The sequence below is a fragment of the Microtus ochrogaster genome, chromosome 19 (genome assembly GCF_000317375.1).
Source record: "Microtus ochrogaster isolate Prairie Vole_2 chromosome 19, MicOch1.0, whole genome shotgun sequence".
Lineage (NCBI taxonomy): Eukaryota > Metazoa > Chordata > Mammalia > Rodentia > Cricetidae > Microtus > Microtus ochrogaster.
The window spans coordinates 56,085,806-56,104,001 of NC_022021.1; the positions used below are offsets into that span (position 1 = coordinate 56,085,806).

The following is an 18,196-nucleotide window of genomic DNA, read 5'->3' on the forward strand; positions in this document are numbered from 1 at the left end:
AGCCTCGGTTATTTTTTAATTTCATTTGATGTATGGAAAAATAGAATTTATATCCCAACCAATATTTTCTTCTTTTAAACTTTTTATTGATTCTTTGTGGATTTTACTTTTTTATTTCATCCATCCTGTTCCCATTCATCTTCCATCCCTGCATATCCCCCCTCTGCCCTTGCAACCTCCCCACCAAAATAAAATAAAATTTAATAGAAAGTATAAAAGAAGAAGAAAAACCAAAAAATCTTGGCATGGAAGCTGTAAGCGGCACTGGGAGTCACAGAGTTTACCTTCTAGTCTATACATCTTTACTTGGAAGTGTTCATTACAATGAGTCATTGGTCTGGTTCGGGGCCTCTGGCTCTGCTATTCCCGTCTTTACTGAGCTTCCTCCAGAATATCATGTTGTTGTCTTGTATCATGGATATCCTGCAGCTTTAAAACTGCAGGTGCAGCCACTTTCCATGCTCCAGCAGTTCATAGATGAGGTGTATGTTGGGGGTGGACCATCTCGTAGCCCTGGTTCTGGGCCTGGGTGGTAGCTGGGTGTCTAATGTATATTTTCTGCAAAAAATAAACAAACATGCTTGTAATTAGTTTATCATTTATCACCAATGGTTTTCATAGTGATTTAGACAGGGATTAAATACTTCATACATGGTACATATCTGTGATGCAGACTGAGACTAACTACTACATACAGGGTATATAACTGTTCTGCAGATGGAGACTAAAGACTACATGCATGATATAGACGTGTGCTGCAGACTGAGATAAATGCTGCATATTTTATGGATCAACGACTGCAGTTATGGTAGCTATTAGGAAAGGCTTGAGCAGAGGGTTCTGGCATAAGCGTCCACAGCAAGAGCAACCTTGATGGATTAAAACCCTGCTCTACACAGTCTGTTTTGTTTACACTATGCTTAGATCTCCTTGTACATTTTGGACAACTCAATAAAAGAGAATTAAGTCTTCTTGTAAGTGAGAAATGAAATGAACGTCAAGGTCATACAAAATAAATTCTAACATAAAAGAGGATAAGAAAACAGAATGCTTGTGATTGAATATCTGAACTAATTCAGGAAATACACAAAAAAAATGAAAAATGTGTCTCAGTAATTGAGAGAGGTCATGACATTACATTGAGAGGAATTTTAGTTTATAAGAAAATAAACCTGCCATGATTTTCTTTGGGCACATAGTCAATGTTAAAGCCCTAAGGGTCAGCAGTGGGCATTAGTGGGTGTAATTAAAGGAGTAGTCAAGGGTAAATAGAAAAGAGCAAACCGTTATCTTGACTAAGGACCTGATAGGTTCACGGGATTCATGACCAGCTCTCCATTGACCCCCCATCATCCTGGAAGAGTAAAGTGGGGCCATGGTGGCTAGGAGCTGAAGCACAGTTGCACCACGGTTGTTCGAGTACCATTTCTGGCTTCTAGCCTAGCTGGCAAAGTAGCTGGTGGATATTTGTGGAATGGACAGATTACTAGTTTCTGTGACTTTGATCGTTCAAGTGATCTTTATGTCAGGAATATATTGGAGTTTAATGTTTAACATTATATTTAGCACTGGTAGGAATAGCCTGTGGGAGAGCACGGGAGACCCAAGTGATTTATTTCTTTTTTAAAAATATTTATTTATTTATTTATTTATTATGTATACAATATTCTGTCTGTGTGTATGCCTGCAGGCCAGAAGAGGGCACCAGACCCCATCACAGATGGTTGTGAGCCACCATGTGGTTTCTGGGAATTGAACTCAGGACCTTTGGAAGAGCAGGCAATGCTCTTAACCTCTGAGCCATCTCTCCAGCCCCCCAAGTGATTTATTTCTCTACTGTAGAAGTCCTTTTGGCTCTACAGCTGTCCGTGGGTCTCTACAAGGAAGGGCCTACAGCACCAGATGCAACCTCTAGCATCCCTCCTTGCAAGACTCAATGAAGAGTGGTACTGTTTTAGATTCGGATGAACTGTGAAGTCCTTCTAGAATCCTTCTATGAATTTACACAGAGAACAGTCACATGCAGAATACTGTTATTTTCTGGAATCAACTTTTGAAGAAGGCTAGCCAATGGCGTGCTGCTTCTGGGACCCCATAGCTCAAGTGAAGCAGAAGGAAAGATCCCAATTGCTAGCAGCTCTGATGCTGTGTCTTACCTGTGGCCAGTTTGTACTTTGGCTTAGTGCTTGAGCGGTTGCTCTGTACCTTTAGTGACTACTGTGGAGGCAGAGAAGGACTCACTCACGTTTGTTCTATCCAACCTCCCCATCCATGTAATGTCAGCAAGCTCATTTTCTCTCACCCTTTACGCACTTCGTGGATGATAAGGAATCCCTTAATGGCAGCAGATTGCAGTGAAGGATCTATGAAAAATAAAAGAAAGCATAAGCAGCAAAAAGGAAAGAGACTGTTGGTTTCACTGGGTGCTGGAATGCCTTGCTGTGAGATGTTTGGAAATATAATGTACCCTTTAGTTGCCCTGCAAGTTTACTTTAGTATAACAAACTGCGCTGTACTAACAAACCCCAAGGACAGACAATTTAAGCAATAAGTTCACGTCAGGAACATTCTACTGTAGAACTTGGAAAGAACCTCTCTGCCTTGTTCTCAGGCCAGGGACCGGGAATTCTCAGGCTCGTCTGTCCGCTTTCTGCTCTGTCGCTACATATTCTACCTCTACCTGGAGGAAGAAGTGGTGCCCAGGCAGGCATGTGGCGGGAGGTATGGATCAGCCCAAAGACACTTGTCATATTTCTGCTCACATCCAGTCACATGGCCACAAAATGGGCCATCTGTGCTCAGGAACGAGCGGAGAATGGAATCCGGCAAACAGCTAGCAGGATTTTCCACACGGATTGTCTTGATTACAGAACTCTTTTCAGAGATCTTATCTTTCATCACAATTCCATCTAAAACCATTTCAAGGTTATGAAGGTTTACATAGCATCGGCTTTAAAGTCAGTGTTAAGGGAGATTCCCACATCCTTTTCAACAGCCAACCAATGACTATAATCCCTAGGGTGACAGCCACAGCACACTGAGGAACCCTCGGCATATGCGCGCACATCTTCTTGTTCTTTGCTCCATGGAGTGTTTTAAAACAAGTCCAGAGAAAAGCAGTTGTCTGCGAACAACCTAAGATAATTTGCCTGTAAATCCTTTACCCTAGTAGGAGGGAAGCAGCTGTCTCTAACCCAGGACAACTGTCTGAAACCCTTTTCTGTTCTTTTCTATGCAGAACGTGGAAAGCGTGTGTGTTTGGGTGGTTGAGGTTAGACACTGAGTAATATCACTTCTCCAAAATAGATTTAATAGCAGGGCTCAGGAACGGCTTCCTGACCTGTTTAAGGGAGAGTACGGATCCAGAGAAAAACATGGTGTGTGAGTTTTCGCATTCATTAGCAGAAGAAAAATCAGACTCACATTATACTTTTAAAAGAAACTGTGGAATGACGAATACAGTTCTGCTTTCACTATAAGTTTACCTTGACTTCTTTAGTTTATTTAGCCTGCAGTATTTTATTGGTAAGGATTTTCCTGAAAGAGTCATCATTTACTAATTCTTAGCCCTTGAATTAAAGCTTTAGGGCAATTAATTTGTGTAATTTTAACGACATCATAAACCAGAGAAGTGATTGAGAATCCTGTTTTCAAAAACCCAATTCCAAAGGAAATCACAGTCTCTAGGGAAACAATACCCTTGCAAGATGAGTCTCTTCAGACATTCAAAGCGATTAAAATGCCCTATTTGATGGGATCACCCTTATATTCCTCAGAAAGAAGCAATGGTATCTCTGGAGAAACCCCTGGCAGAACTGCACACTAGATCCAAAGAAAGACTCTCGTTTACTTGTTAGAGAAAGATGCTGTACTGTTTGGGCCATTTCATTTCTTTGCTGTTGCAGATACCTGTTTGTGGTGGAGCGGAAAAGATCAGGTTCCAGGATCCTGCTTGCTATCTACCTTAGTTCCTTCCTGGTTTGAGGAAGAGGGAGGTACTACAGAGCGACAGATTTTTTTGTTTAGTTTGACAAACATTATGGTTTTGTTGATGGTGGTGATGGGATGTTTTGTTTGTTTTGACATTTTTTTTCAAAGTGAGCTTTCATGATTGTATGATCTTTAAGTGCCACCAAACCCGGGTACCTCCTGATTATTGGCTAATTATTGGTCAGATATGAAGATATACAAAAATATTTCTGGCTAAAATATTTTTTCATACTTCATTCCTTAAAGTTCCATCTCAGATCATTTCCTTAAGTGGAATGTTCAATCTCATTTTCTTAAAGGGCCAATTACTAATCAAACATAAACAACAGTAACATTTACCTGAATAGAGAGTCACATAGATAACCACAGTGGATAACCAGTAGACAGCAGCGCTGTATCTGAAGGGGTTTTATAAATTCAGATTGTTTTTAATGAGCAAGTGCTATGCACAAGGCATAATTGTAGGTGCTGCTGATATACTTACAAAGAAAAAACAGATTAAAATATCTCCACATGTGGAGCATGCATCCTAATGAGAAGGAGACAGTGGTATGTAAAAATTAGTTGATCAGAAGCTAGTGAACACTGCGGAGAGAAAGAGAGAAATAAATGGTTAAGACTCAAGAGGCTAGGGTGGCAACTTTACATAAGTCAGTCTGGGGCTAGCTCACTCTGGTAAAATTGTATTGATAACTGGGGAAAACATTATCCAGAAGGAGCTACACGGGTGCACAAGGCCTTGAGGAAGAGCATTTACACACTTCACACTGGTGGAGGGAAAGGCACTAAGCGACCAAGGTTAGAGAGGCTGCAGGGAACCAGAGGCTGCAGGAAACCAGATCTCCAAGGGCCCGTGGCCACTGTGAAGATACAGGGACTGGCTAGTGGAGACTTTGCAGGGACCTGATTATGATCTTAGCAGGATTATTCTGTCTGCAAATTGACGAATAAGTGTGAAGTGTGGGAAGAAGCGGGGGCAATGCCTCAAAAATATCTGTGTTCCAATGCAAGCTTCTTAAAACAAATTTAGTTTGTTCTACATTACAGAAAAGAAAGAAAGAAGGAAGGGAGGGAGGGAAAGGAAGGAAGGAAGGAAGGAAGGAAGAAAGAAAGAAAGAAAGAAAGAAAGAAAGAAAGAAAGAAAGAAAGGAAGAAAGAAAAAGAGACAGAAACGTCTCTACCTCCTCTGCCTGTTGGAGTCAGAACTCTGGGAAATGTGGAAACAGAGAAAGCCTGATAGAGCCAGAACAAGGAGAGGGAAACTGACTCAGTCCTCACAGGACTGTTTTTGACCCTCAATTCTGGAGAATTTTATCTTTCTACAGCTTTAGGCAGGCTTTTGGTCAGAGCTGACCAATAACAATCACTGTGGTGCCGAGGGCTTTGTCAGTTAGTTCGGGGCCAGCCAACAATTCAGCAATAATCACTTCTGCTTGCTGTCGTTGGCATATCTGCTGACTGAAGGTGGGTATGGTCACACGGCTTGGTTAGTTATAGATAACGTGTGCAAACGCAGGACTCTCTAATGCAGGCTTTGACTTTCCGATTTCAGCATGGCGGTCTAAGGTTAGACCCCCCAGAGAGCCTTGTTTGACTTTTTCATTGAGGTAAACCAAAAACACATGGCTTGAAAACTCCCCTGTTAAGCGTTGAAGCATGCATGTAACATCCATTATGGCTGCTACAAGCACTGTGGTACATGTTAGGTGTCTGGCATTTGTACACATGATGTAACTGATGCCTCCTAGTAACTGAGGAGGAATTCAGCGTTTCCCCTTCCCCAAGCTCCTGCGACCCCTCTGTACTTTCTTCTACACGTCTGGCTTGCTTAGATTTCTCTGTCACCAAGTAGTAGTTGTCCTTTTGTAACTGACATATTTTACTATCTTAATCTTGTCAACTTGCATCCGTATCGTAGAATATGACAGGTCTTTCTCCCTGCCTAAGGTTTAGTAATAGCGCCCTCACAATTAGGTGAACCAGTTTTTGCTCAGGCGTCACCCCCTCAGAGGACAGTTGGGCGATTTCCACATCTTGGTTTCTGTGTCCAGTGGTGCGATGAGTGTGGAAATGAAGTTAGCTCTCGGCCGCACTCATCTTCACACTTTTGGGTAAAGATCCAGAAATTGAATTGAATCTCTTTTTAACCTTACGAGTAAGGTCTAGGCTATTAATCATAGCAATCACATCATTCTATAATCCCAACAGTGCAAAAGAGGTTCTAATTTTGGTGTAAACTTGCCAGTGTGTGTGTGTGTGTGTGTGTGTGTGTGTGTGTGTGTGTGTGTGTGTGTATGGTTTTCAATTATGCTAGCTAGCATGATGCAGTGTTGTGATTTTCATTTGTATTTCACTGATGATTAGTGATATTACACACATTCTCACATACGTGTTGACCGTCTGCCTTTCTTAGAGAAATACTTGCTTCTTTACTTGGATGTTTTTAATTTGGAGACATTTCATTGTTTCATTTTTTTGTACTTATCATATAAGAGTTGCATATGTATTACGGACATTAACCCTTTGTTAGAAATGCAGTTTGAAAATACTTCCATCCACCTGTAGATTGCTTTTTTCATGATTTTGGCTATTTCCTTTGCTGTGTAGAAGATTACTAGTTGAAACTCCACTAGCCTATCTCTGTTCTCCTTACTTATGCTGGGAAGGCCTCACCTTCAAGCACGCTCATGTTGTAGACGTTAGTTTCCAGGTGTAACTATTTAATCCACCACACCAGTCTAATAAGTATCTCATAAAAATGGGCTCTTCTGTATTATTTGACCAAAATGCACAAGCTTATTTTCTTTCGTATCAAACTCCAGTTCTCATCTTCAGCTTACCTCCCTTTTTTGTCTGTGTTACTTGAGACTGTCACTGGCAAGCCATAAATAGCTACTGTTTCCGGAGATCACTTGTTATTTTTACGAGTAAACCATCAAATATTGTTTCACTCATATTGTCAGTATCTGGCTTTTGTTCATGAGAACCATATATGAAAATAATAAAATTTACCTCATGTTTTCTCTGTGTGTGTGTGTGTGTGTGAGAGAGAGAGAGAGAGAGAGAGAGAGAAAGAGACAGACAGACAGACAGACAAACAGAGACAGAGAGAAAGACAGAGACAGAGAGAATATTGTGTATAGGCTAAGTCTGTGACATTGATGCTCTCCTTTCATCTTTATGTGAGTCTAGGGGTAAAACTCAGAAGACAACAGGTTCAGAATATCAAGTGCTTTGTTAGTACACTGCGACATTCAGAGACCTCTAATTGCTTTTTTTAAATGCCTACCTCTGTGGAAATGCACAAATAATGCCACCTAACAGCCACAGTAACATTTAATCTAATAAGATTGTGAAACTCCCTGAGTATCCTACTTACATTCCGTGTTTACATGTGTAGATCACTATAAAAAAATGCAGTTTTCTACAGACGCTGTGTAAAAAAATACATTAAAATAGTCACTTTTGTCAGGTGTTTTCTTTATTGCAGAGAAGCTATCTGGCTTGCAATCATTTAGAGTGGGCCCATATTCTTAGTGTTCATAAGAAACAAATTTTGTGTTCAGATGATATTGGTAAGAATGAGTGAAATATTTGATATGAAGAGAAAATTTTAATCATTATCCAGATGTCCTTAAACTTGAGGGTCAGCCTTCCTCCTCCTCCCCAGTGGTGAAATATCAAAGTAAACCCATTGGAGAGCCAACAGTAAGGGATTCCATACCCTTGGGGAAATTAGGCAAAAAAACAAACAAACAAACAAAAAAACCAGGTATCCCCTGTGTCTGTGTCTGGAGTTAATGGACTCAAGAGTTGCTGCTGTCCATCCTATTCAGCTCCAGCCTTACAAGAGGTATTGGGACCTCTGTAACCTTCCATATTTCCAAGTAGGAAACTGTTCTTTCTCCTAGGTGAAGAATATCTAGAGAAAACAGTCTCACCCCCTCCCTGCCAGCATGTCATCACAGCAGTTAGTATTATATGGAGGGTGGAGGCCATCAAAGCAACTGAGGCTGTGAGAGCAAAACTGGCTCAGCATCGGACACCTCATCGACAGCCACCGCGCACTCCCCCATCTGTCCCTTCCGTCCCTCCCTCCCTCACAGCTCCAGTTTGGTCTCCCCTTGAGTGCTGTGTTTAGACACACAGAGTGACTCAGAGAAAAACAATGATCTTGGTGGATGATGTCAGTGGAAGATAAAGATTAACAAAACTAAAACAATGGCCTCAGGCTATCCTGGGTGTCTGCTCACTGCCAGGCCTGAGGTAAACGCTCTCCAAACACATTCTCTTCTAATCCTCATAATGGCCCCAGAGCTACCAGGTTTCTTTATCAGGAAGTGGGAGTTTAAGAAGGTGTATGACTTTAGCCAAGAGTACCTAGCAGAACCAAGATTCAAAATGTAACCCTGGTTTTCTAATTTAAACCCTGGTAGGATACCGGCACTTTGTAACATGGAGCAGGGGACCTGTCTTGTGAATACACTGCCGTTCTCAGGCCACCATATCAGAAGCAATGTATAGCTGCCCCCTGGCTTTAGTTAAGAGTTCCCATGAGCCTTCAGCTGGGTCTTCCCTGGAATGCTTAGTCCGGTAAACCCATGTTGACATGAACTCCAAGGACACCAGTCACTGGAGTCCACACTGCGCCTCCCCTCCTTCAAGCTCAAAACCTGCAGTCAGTGTTTCATAGAGGACCCAAAGGGCTAGAGTAGAGGAAATGATCCATTTACTCAGGAAAGAAGAGAGATCCTGGCTCAGGAGAGAGGCCAAGCAGTGGTCAAGAATCAAAATGCTTCTCAACAGACCATCAAAGTCTGTCTTCAGGCCAAAAGGGATGAGCAACGAGGAAGCAATTATAAGATTAGTAGACGGGAAGTAGGGGAACAGTTGAGGCCCTAGATGGGAGGTGGATAGAGACTTCATTACCACCCATTGATTGAACTAAAATGAAAGACTGCGGAGGTCTGGGAGTAGTTCTGCTGGTTGGCCAGCTTGTCTGATTTCTGTCTGTCCCTTCAGAAAGGAAGGCTCCACAGAAAGACATCGCCGGCCATATACAACCTACAAACAGCTCTGAATGCATCAGACCAGTGGGTCCTGACTCTTACTGTCCCCTCCAAGGACCAATGCAGCTCTATCGCTCCTTTCCTATAGCCATCTACTGGTGAGAGCCAGCCCGTGTCAGATGTGTGCACACCTGTCCTGCAAATATGTGAGACAATAGGGCACCTCGCACTCTGCCATGAACTAAGACCTCCCTTGGCATCTCACCCTCTTCCATGAACTAAGACCTCCCGTAGACCTCCAAACAGTCCCTTAATTCCAAAACAGTCCTCAGACTCTGCAAAGAAACCCTCCAAGTAGATTGTAGAAAAGGCTGCTTTATACTCGTGTTGTGTTCAAAATTAGAAAAGTGGTGATTTAGCAAATTCCAAAATCTTAGGTTGTAGAATGGGCTTTGGCATGTGTGACCTGTGAGTTATCAGGACGTCGCTTTCAAAGAGTTAATGCTGAAAGGTCCACCATAGGAAGGGTGCGAAGAAGTGTTGTCTTCTTACAGTCACAGGAGACTTTGAAATATAAACATAAACATAGTCCAGGCTCTAGAGTAAGACAGTTTGGGTTTAAAACAGACTCATAAGAATAACTCGGAACACATTGCTTATTATAAAGGCTGTCTTGGGCTTCAGGACTCGTTTTGGTTAAATAGAAAATATAGAGACCACTTCCAAGGGTGGAGATGTGATGAGATACCATGCAGAAAATAGAAAGTGGGACGCATGGAGCATCCTTCAAAATTCTATCATCATTGTCATTATTAGAGTCGGATATAGTTTCCCCTTTCCTTAAACCTTTTGTGACTTTCCGAAGCTTCAGATAATATTGTGCCTTGGCTTCCCCTGACTGGCACTGCGTTCACAGAGAACTCACCAGGGCTATGTGTGAACCAGAGGGTGCTTAGCAAAGTCGCTACCCGTCTCTGACACCAACAACCGAGTTAAGACTGTCTCCCCGACCCCAATCACTTTCTTAGTTTATGAATACCAAGGACTGTCAGTGAGGTCGTGTTCCTCAACTGTGGTCATCAGAAGCCATCTCCATTTCAGCATAAATTAGCGTCATAAACGACGCTAAAGTTAAGACAGTAATAAGTGGTCTAGTGCTCGCTCAGTTGATTTTCAGACCCACTGTGCGAAACAGGTAGTGGCTTGTTATTTTTCCTGAACAAGACCTCCCTGAAGGTGTCTCCCACCTTCTCACACTTAAAGGATTTAGGTAAGAAGCCTTTCATTTTGGAGGAGTCCCCTCCCTATCCTTTAGTTCTCTCTCTCTCTCTCTCTCTCTCTCTCTCTCTCTCTCTCTCTCTCTCTCTCTCTCTTTCCTTTTGTGGCTTTTCTACTCCTGCCATTGCAGAAACGGCACATTTATTTTCACACACCGAGCCATATGGATGTAGGCAACTGAAGAGTAAACAGCCTCCTGCACCTCCCTCTTGGGTTGACAGCTGTTAACGGGGGCTGTGAATCCTCCTCACATGGCTCTGCACTGCAAGCTGCTGCTAACATGCCTTGGCCCGGCTTCTGTTAACATACCCAGCCTACCTGTTGGTTGCACCAGGCAGTGCTACCTCTTTTATATCCCCGTCGCTCTTCAGTGCAGCCCAACACTGTGTCCGATTTGATTCGCGTTCGCCGTCACCCTTTCTCCGTTTTGTTCTGTTGCTTCACTTTGGCTGGGCATCCTCTGTCCCTGCCATCCTCAACTCTGCCTGGACCTATTACTCCTTTCATGCGTTAAGCTCCCTTTATGGATGCTGCCTCTTGACATATCTGATTGTCCGATTCATACAGTGTTCTGCTTTATTACTTTTAGGCTATCTGTTTGGCCTTTATTCTGCAATTGCTTTATGTTTTATTTATCCTCTTTCCTAGAATTTAATGCTGTCTTTAATATGTCTATATTTACCCTTGTATTAATCTGAGGACAAAAATGAAATGTAAAGCTCATTCACTAAACTCTTCATTATATAAAATCTCTTTCTATAAGGTCATTCACCACTACTGATATTTGTTAATGCTTTGCACTTGGTATTTTCAGTAATATTGCTTTTCCTTGGTAAGGATTTTTGATCATAGAAGCACTTATTATGATAGAAATCTAGCATGCAGATGACTTCATACCAACTGCTTACCTCCCAAATCAAACTGTCTTCTGAGAAAACTTGTGTTCCAAAACTTAGAAGGCTTCCCCAACCTATCATCGATATCCATGGTACTTCGCCCAGCATAGCATGCATTCAGTAATGCATTGTAGAGGTTCAGTGATGTCTTCCTGAGGGTTTTTTATTTTTCTTTTTTTGGAAAAATCCAATGGGATGTCAGCTACTGTTTTTAGCTCCACCTTGTCAGCCTGGTCCTACAGCGAGCAAATTATTAGTCATGCATGTATGGGTGGTGTGTGCCTTTCTTAGCCAGGCATGTATGGGTGATATGTGCTTTTTTTAGCCATGCATGCATGAGTAGTATTGCCTTCGATCCCAGCTAGGATCTAGGAACTGAGATTGGAATGTCATTTGACCAATAAATTATAGAGCAATCTGATCACTCTTTGCAAAAAAAAAAAAAGAAAGAAAAAAAAAGAAAGAAAAGAAATGATTTAATTTAAAAGTAAAGCTAACACAAATGTTTCTTAGATTGGCTGTATTTTAACCAATATTTATAAACAGTTTAATAGATTTGAGGCATTATTTTAAGTAATATTTGTGAGGTTTTTATGAGTCTTTACTAAGTAATTTAGGCTTTCACATTATTTTAAAATAGATTCTCCATATTTAAGAACATTCTCTCCATCTAGTGGACAAAGTGTAATATTACATGTATGAACAAATGGGTAACATCCTAGCTATATCTGAGACCAAGCATTTTTAACATTTGATAATAAATGTTTTGATTTTCATAGATAGTATTATTGCAAAAATATTTTAATATATCTGGTAATATTTTTCAAAAGAACCACATATATACTCTATATGCTAAGATTTTCTTAGTTGAATTGAAAAACTAATGTATTTAAAAATATAAATTAATGTTCTTTGGTGATTCAGTTAGCATTGATCCAATTAAACTGAGAAAACATAAATTCAAAATCACACTCTCCTATCTCTTTTCTTGTTCATACAGAATATGTAGCGAGAGCACCTTCCTTCTGTTTCATTTAACCCTGACATCATCCTGCTAAATCACAAGGTGCTCTGTAGAGCATTTCTATCCATGAGTCCTCTGTGATTGTCCCCTTAAAGCAAAATCTACTCCCATCCCTTCCATCATCCTCAGGTCCCCTGTGACAGTCTCCTTAAAGGGAGATCTACTCCCATCCCTTCATCATCCTCTGGTCCCCTGTGACAATCTCCTTAAAGGGAGATCTACTCCCATCCCTTCATCATCCTCTGGTCCCCTGTGACTGTCTCCTTAAAGGGAGGTCTACTCCCATCCCTTCATCATCCTCTGGTCTCCTGTGACAATCTCCTTAAAGGGAGGACTACTCCCATCCCTTCATCATCCTCGGGTCCCCCATGACTTCCTCCTTAAAGCAAAATCTACTCCCATCCCTCCCTACTCTTTTGAATATTGTCTTCCAAATGTGTATTGAGTAGCACTAAAAGCCCCCTTTAGATACTGCTCCTCTATGAAGACATCACCGGTATCCCTGTCTGAGTTAAAACTATTGCCTTTATGTTTTTTAACACAGTGTACTCATAATAAGTGTTTAATACATGCTTATTTAATGAATAACATCACAGAAGAATTTTCCTAAATTCCCCTGATATCCCTCTTTAATGCTTTAAAAAACAAAAACACAAAAAACCTGCCTTCCCTGAATTTCCTGAGGAATGTCACAGTGCCTGCAAAGCCATGGCCCTACCCGGGGGAGTTAGAGACCTCTCATTTGGTCCCCAGCTACTAACACATATTCATGTCTCATGGAATCAGGCACTCTTTCAGGGAGGACTTCAGGAGCATTGGATAGCTCAATGACTTTGATAAATTAGTTTTCCTAGAACCTGTCCTCTTTGTCTATAGAGTGAGTGTTTAATTAAATAATCTTCCAGTGTCTTGATGGAACCATCTAAATACATTATAAGATGACACTATTCTAAGGGAATCAGAAGGGTTGGGGAGATGGCTCAGTTGGTAAATCTTCGCCACACAAGCATGAGAATGTGAGTTCATAGCTCCTGCATGCATGTTAAAAGACAGTTGTGGACAGCATGTGTCTATGATCCCATCTTTGGTCAGGCAGCCCCCATCAATCAGTAAACTCCAAGTTATGTGAGAAAAACTATCTCAAAAATAAGACTAATAGCAATTTATGGAAAAAGCATCAACCTTTGGCCTGCACACATGCATACATATACAAACATGTACACACACCACACTTACCACCACATACACACAGAAAATGTTAAGTTGGGAAGGAGGTTTCTTGAATGACTAAGCCACATTATTACTTTCTCCCTTTTCTTTTGTGCTTGAAGATTGGTTCAGGTGTTGCCTGGTCATAGGTCCATATGTGATCAATGATTCACCCACCTCCCTAGTTGGCAGACTTGAGATATGTAAAACATAACACTGGATATGAAGAACCTTTAAAAAAATACAAAATGTTTTAAACTAATGGTCCAACAGTTGTGTATGTGTGTTCATATGTGTGTGTGCATGTGTATATGGTGTGCACATAGACGTGTTGAAAATTTACCCGAGGGCATTCATTGTGCATGTAGACCAACGTTGTACCATTGAGACGCATGTTCAGTCGTGGATAAAGATTCTAATCTGGTAATGTTGGTAAAAATTTAGTTTGAATTTGTGTGTGCACTCAGTGATCTCTTTTAACCTCACACCCCATATGGTCACTCTTCTGTTCAAGGACACATGAGAATTGAATTTGATACATATTGATACTTCACTAGAAAAGTTCATTTGGAAAAGTTTATCTGGGTTATATCATATTGACAGTTGTTATATGTGGCTACTTTTTGTTCTCTGGCTTTAAAGCCTGTATTGTAAGTGGAGACTACTTGTTAGTTTCCTGGCCGCCCAACCCGAATAATCACACAAAAACTATATTAATTACAACACTGTTTGGCCAATGACTCAGGCATATTTCTAGCTAGCACTTACATCTTGAATGAACTTATTTCTATTACTCTGTGTATCACCACAAAGCTGAGGCTTACAAGGAAGGTTCTGGCAGGTGGCTGGCAGCTCTCTCCTTCAGCAGCTACATGGTGTCTCTCTGATTTACCCTACTCTCAACATATATATCTATTTGGATTTCCTGCCTGGCTTCACTCTACTAAGCTATTGGCCGAAAGAGTTTCTTTAATAACTAATGATGATAAAACATATTCTTAGCATACAGAGGGGAATCCCACATCACTGTATTGAACTCAATGCATTTCATTCTTTCTGTTCATTTACCCCATTCAGTAAAGAGGTTTTGTTGTTCTTTGTTGTGGTGATGGGGGTTGAACACAGAGCATAATATGCACCAGCCACATTTGCATTTTAAGAAGATAAAGATACTAGATAAAGGCAGGAAAATGGATTCAAGAGACAACTGTAAGGCTACTGCATATTCACAGTGAGCGATGCAGAAACGAATGATTTAATAAGTGCAGTGTGAGAAGGAAAAGAAGCCCAGGTTCAGGTGCCTTGTGACATTAGATGGTGGCAGTTGCTCAGCCGAACTCAAATATTTACTGAATTATATGAATTTATTCTTTTCTAAACAGGAATTCTGTGCTCAGAGCTACTTTTACAGAATGATTCCTTTTTATATATATAAAAAAAATAGGTTTAAAAAGACTTACGCCTTGTAAATTGTCAAAATCCAAGGAAAATAAGAATATTAAGCCAATGTGATGTTTACGGTTGTGGGTTTGTTTGTTTGCAGTGTTTAGGGCTCAAACTCAGGGTATTAGACTATGCAAACATGCTACCACTAAGCTGCATCTCTAGCTCAATGTTGTAATTATTACTATCAAGAATTAGATGTAAAAATCTTCCTATCACTCCCCCAAACAGAGATACAAAGAGAGCCAGTGCTCACACCAATGTGATTCTGTTTCTTCTATTCGCAGTTTCGATGTGGACAATGGCACATCAGCGGGACGGAGTCCCTTGGATCCCATGACCAGCCCAGGATCTGGGCTAATTCTCCAAGCAAACTTTGTCCACAGTCAACGCCGGGAATCCTTCTTGTATCGATCTGACAGTGATTATGACCTCTCTCCAAAGTCTATGTCCAGGAACTCCTCGATTGCCAGCGATATGTGAGTATAGGGGTGGGCAGGAAAGGGAGAAGAACCTAGGGGAACCTGAGCAAATACATCTCTGAGTGGATGATGTCCTAAATGGACTCATCCAACCGTGTCATCCTCCTCTGATGCAGAAAGTGCACAAATTTATTCAAGCTGAAAATAAACAGTAGATTTAACTTGAGTACACTGTCACTCTTGATTAAGAGGAAAAACATTTTCTCAGAAAATACATTGCTTGGGGAAAGTAGAATTAAACATTTAATAGAAAATTGGCCTTAAAACATCAATTTGTATTTATGTAAGACTTGTGTTTTAGATACTCAAACACATGTGTATTTTCTAATATTTAAAAAAGCCTTAAATTTGGGCTGAATACCCTGTGATGTTAGTGTCTTAACTATATCTTAACTGACTTGTGTACAGACGTGAAACTGGCAAGATCTTTCAGGGATTTTGTACAAATTAAACCAGGTTTTGAATATAAATCACTAGAGGCAATGTTATACATGAGTTTACTTAAGGGCTGGTATTAAACCACATGTAATAAAATATGAGTACCACCCTTGAGGTTTTACAAAGCACCACACAAGTGCAAAGCATGGGGCTATGGAAAGCTCTCTGCTCAAAGGAACTGGTAATAAAGTAATGGGTTCAGGAAACAGTTTTGCAAAACGTGAAGGCTCTGATACATTGAAGGTTTGACAGTTGGCTGGGTTCAAAGAGTAAACATTGTAAGGAAGAAGACTCAAAGTCCACGGGAGCTGAGAGCCATCAAAGTTCTTAGGTAGAGTTTGGCCTTGGTCATGCTTCATTTTTATTATATTTTGGTTATTATTATTCTATTTGGGAATAATAAGACAGTGATGTGATAACAGGGAAGGAGTTCCCAATTTCATCAAAGCACAATCGGCCACATGCTCAAGATCCAAGTTACTAAGAGTGCAGCCAAGAGATCAGTCCTGATGTAAGAGTGCAGCCAAGAGATCAGTCCTGATGTAAGAGTGCAGCCAAGAGATTGGTCCTGATGTAAGAGGCACAAGGCCTAAAGAACTGTGGGGTGCATGTGTGTGTTCATGCATGTGTGTGTGTGTGTGTGTGCGCATGTGCATTTGTGTGTGCATGCTTGTGGGGGGGTGTAGCTGGTAGAGATAAAGAAACAAAAGGAATGCCACAATTGTGACCCTAACTGAGTAAATAAATGACAGTATTTACATGAGGGACAAGGGACAGAGAGTGGACAGTATAATGCCTAAGTAGCAGATTTCAGCTTATATAGAATAGTATAGAAAAAAATCTTGACAGTTGTTGGCAACAGAAAAACAAAGATGAGGAGCAAAAGTCTACTGAACTAAAAGAAATTTTAAAAAAAATCAATTACCTTGTATAATTAATAGGTGTTTAGATGTCACTTGAGTGAAGCACCTTGGTCAGGCAATGGAGTCAGAAGCCCAATAGGATGTAGAGTGAATCAAACCTGGTTCTCTGATTCAGTGAATGCATAGTTTTAGAAAACAGATGGGAAAAGAAGTGAGAGAATTCAAGTTAACTAAAGAAGAAATAAACTCAAGAGAAAAAAATTAAAATGAATAGCACTTGAGCTGACTGAAGGCTGAGAAGCAAGAGACTAAAAATCAGCAGGAAAAAGGGATGACAGATAAATGAAGAGTTATTGGATTTAAATATTATCTTGAGCTCAAGAAACAGTTTCTGGAAAAGTAGGAGAGGCTGAGATTGTAAGAAGAAACAAGTAAAAGAAGAAATACAAATACAGAGATGAAGGGGCAAGAGGTTTAGAAAATTCCTGGCTAAGGATGGCTACTTGTCCACTAACAGGAGGTTTAACCATTGACACCGATGGGAGTGGAATTGGCAGCTTGAATACAAGGTTAAAGGACAAAGCCACTACATACCCAGGCCTGGTGGTACACACCGGTGATTTCAGCTACTCAGAGGCTGAGGCAGGATGGTGGTGAATCCAGACTGTCTCAGCTATTCAAGGCGTGCAATTGAAGGAGTGCAGGACCATCCTGGCAGCACAGTGAGATGGTGCCTCAGAGTAAAAGGACAAATAGGGCTGGAGGTGTATCACACGGTGGTAGAGTAGCTACCTAGCACAACATATGCAATACTTTAGATTTAAGTGCAGTGAGGGGAAAGGCCACTAAGCAGATTAAGGAAGAGAACAATGCACTAGAGAGATTAAGAGAGGACAACTCGATCCAAGAATCCCCGTAGATAACCAATAAAAGCTGCCTAGCCCAACTTCATTGAAAGTGAAGCAACAAAAGAGACAGACGTGGCTGTAGGTCCCAAGGATCATGGAACACCAAGGAGGAGGGGTGGAAAGAATGTAAGAGCCAAAGGGTAGAGAGATGTGTGCAGGAAGAGGTCTTCTAGCCATGACATGATGGAGCCATTGTATTCATGGGCTCCCAGCACACAGCGGCTGAGGTTATCTGAGTAAGACCTACACAAGATTGGGCCTGCCAGAATTTCCTCATGAATGAGGAAGGTACCCTGGAGGCTCCAACCCTTCCTGTGGGACCATAGGCAATTAATTAACAGGCAAGAAACTCTAATTAAACTCAATGGACCACATACAAAAAAAAAATGGAGGCATGAGGAAGACTTGTTGAGAAGAAAGTAGGAGAGGGAAGGGATAGGAATGAGAACAACTAAAATTTCCTTAATTGAATGAAAGAAATTGTCAAGCAATTAAAGATATTAAAAGGAAAGGTCAGAGAAGGACATGGAGTGAATAACTGGACTCTATTTTAATGGTTAAATGTTCTATTCTCTAAAATTCTAGTAAAACAATCTGGGCATGCTAATGCATAGGGTGTGTGTGTGTGTGTGTGTGTGTGTGTGTGTGTGTGTGTG

The 18,196-nt window shown here is 41.0% G+C and overlaps 1 protein-coding gene across 4 annotated transcripts in view; it reads left to right on the plus strand.

The window, feature by feature from the left end:
* The window catches only part of Pde4d (phosphodiesterase 4D), an 851,276-nt gene that overhangs the window by 623,971 nt on the left and 209,109 nt on the right, over window positions 1–18,196 (plus strand). For all 4 annotated transcript variants that reach the window (XM_026783770.1, XM_005356778.3, XM_026783771.1 and 1 more), the window contains exon 2: window positions 15,137–15,328. In XM_026783770.1, the coding sequence (XP_026639571.1) occupies window positions 15,137–15,328 (192 nt within the window). The remainder of the gene's footprint in view (window positions 1–15,136; window positions 15,329–18,196) is intronic.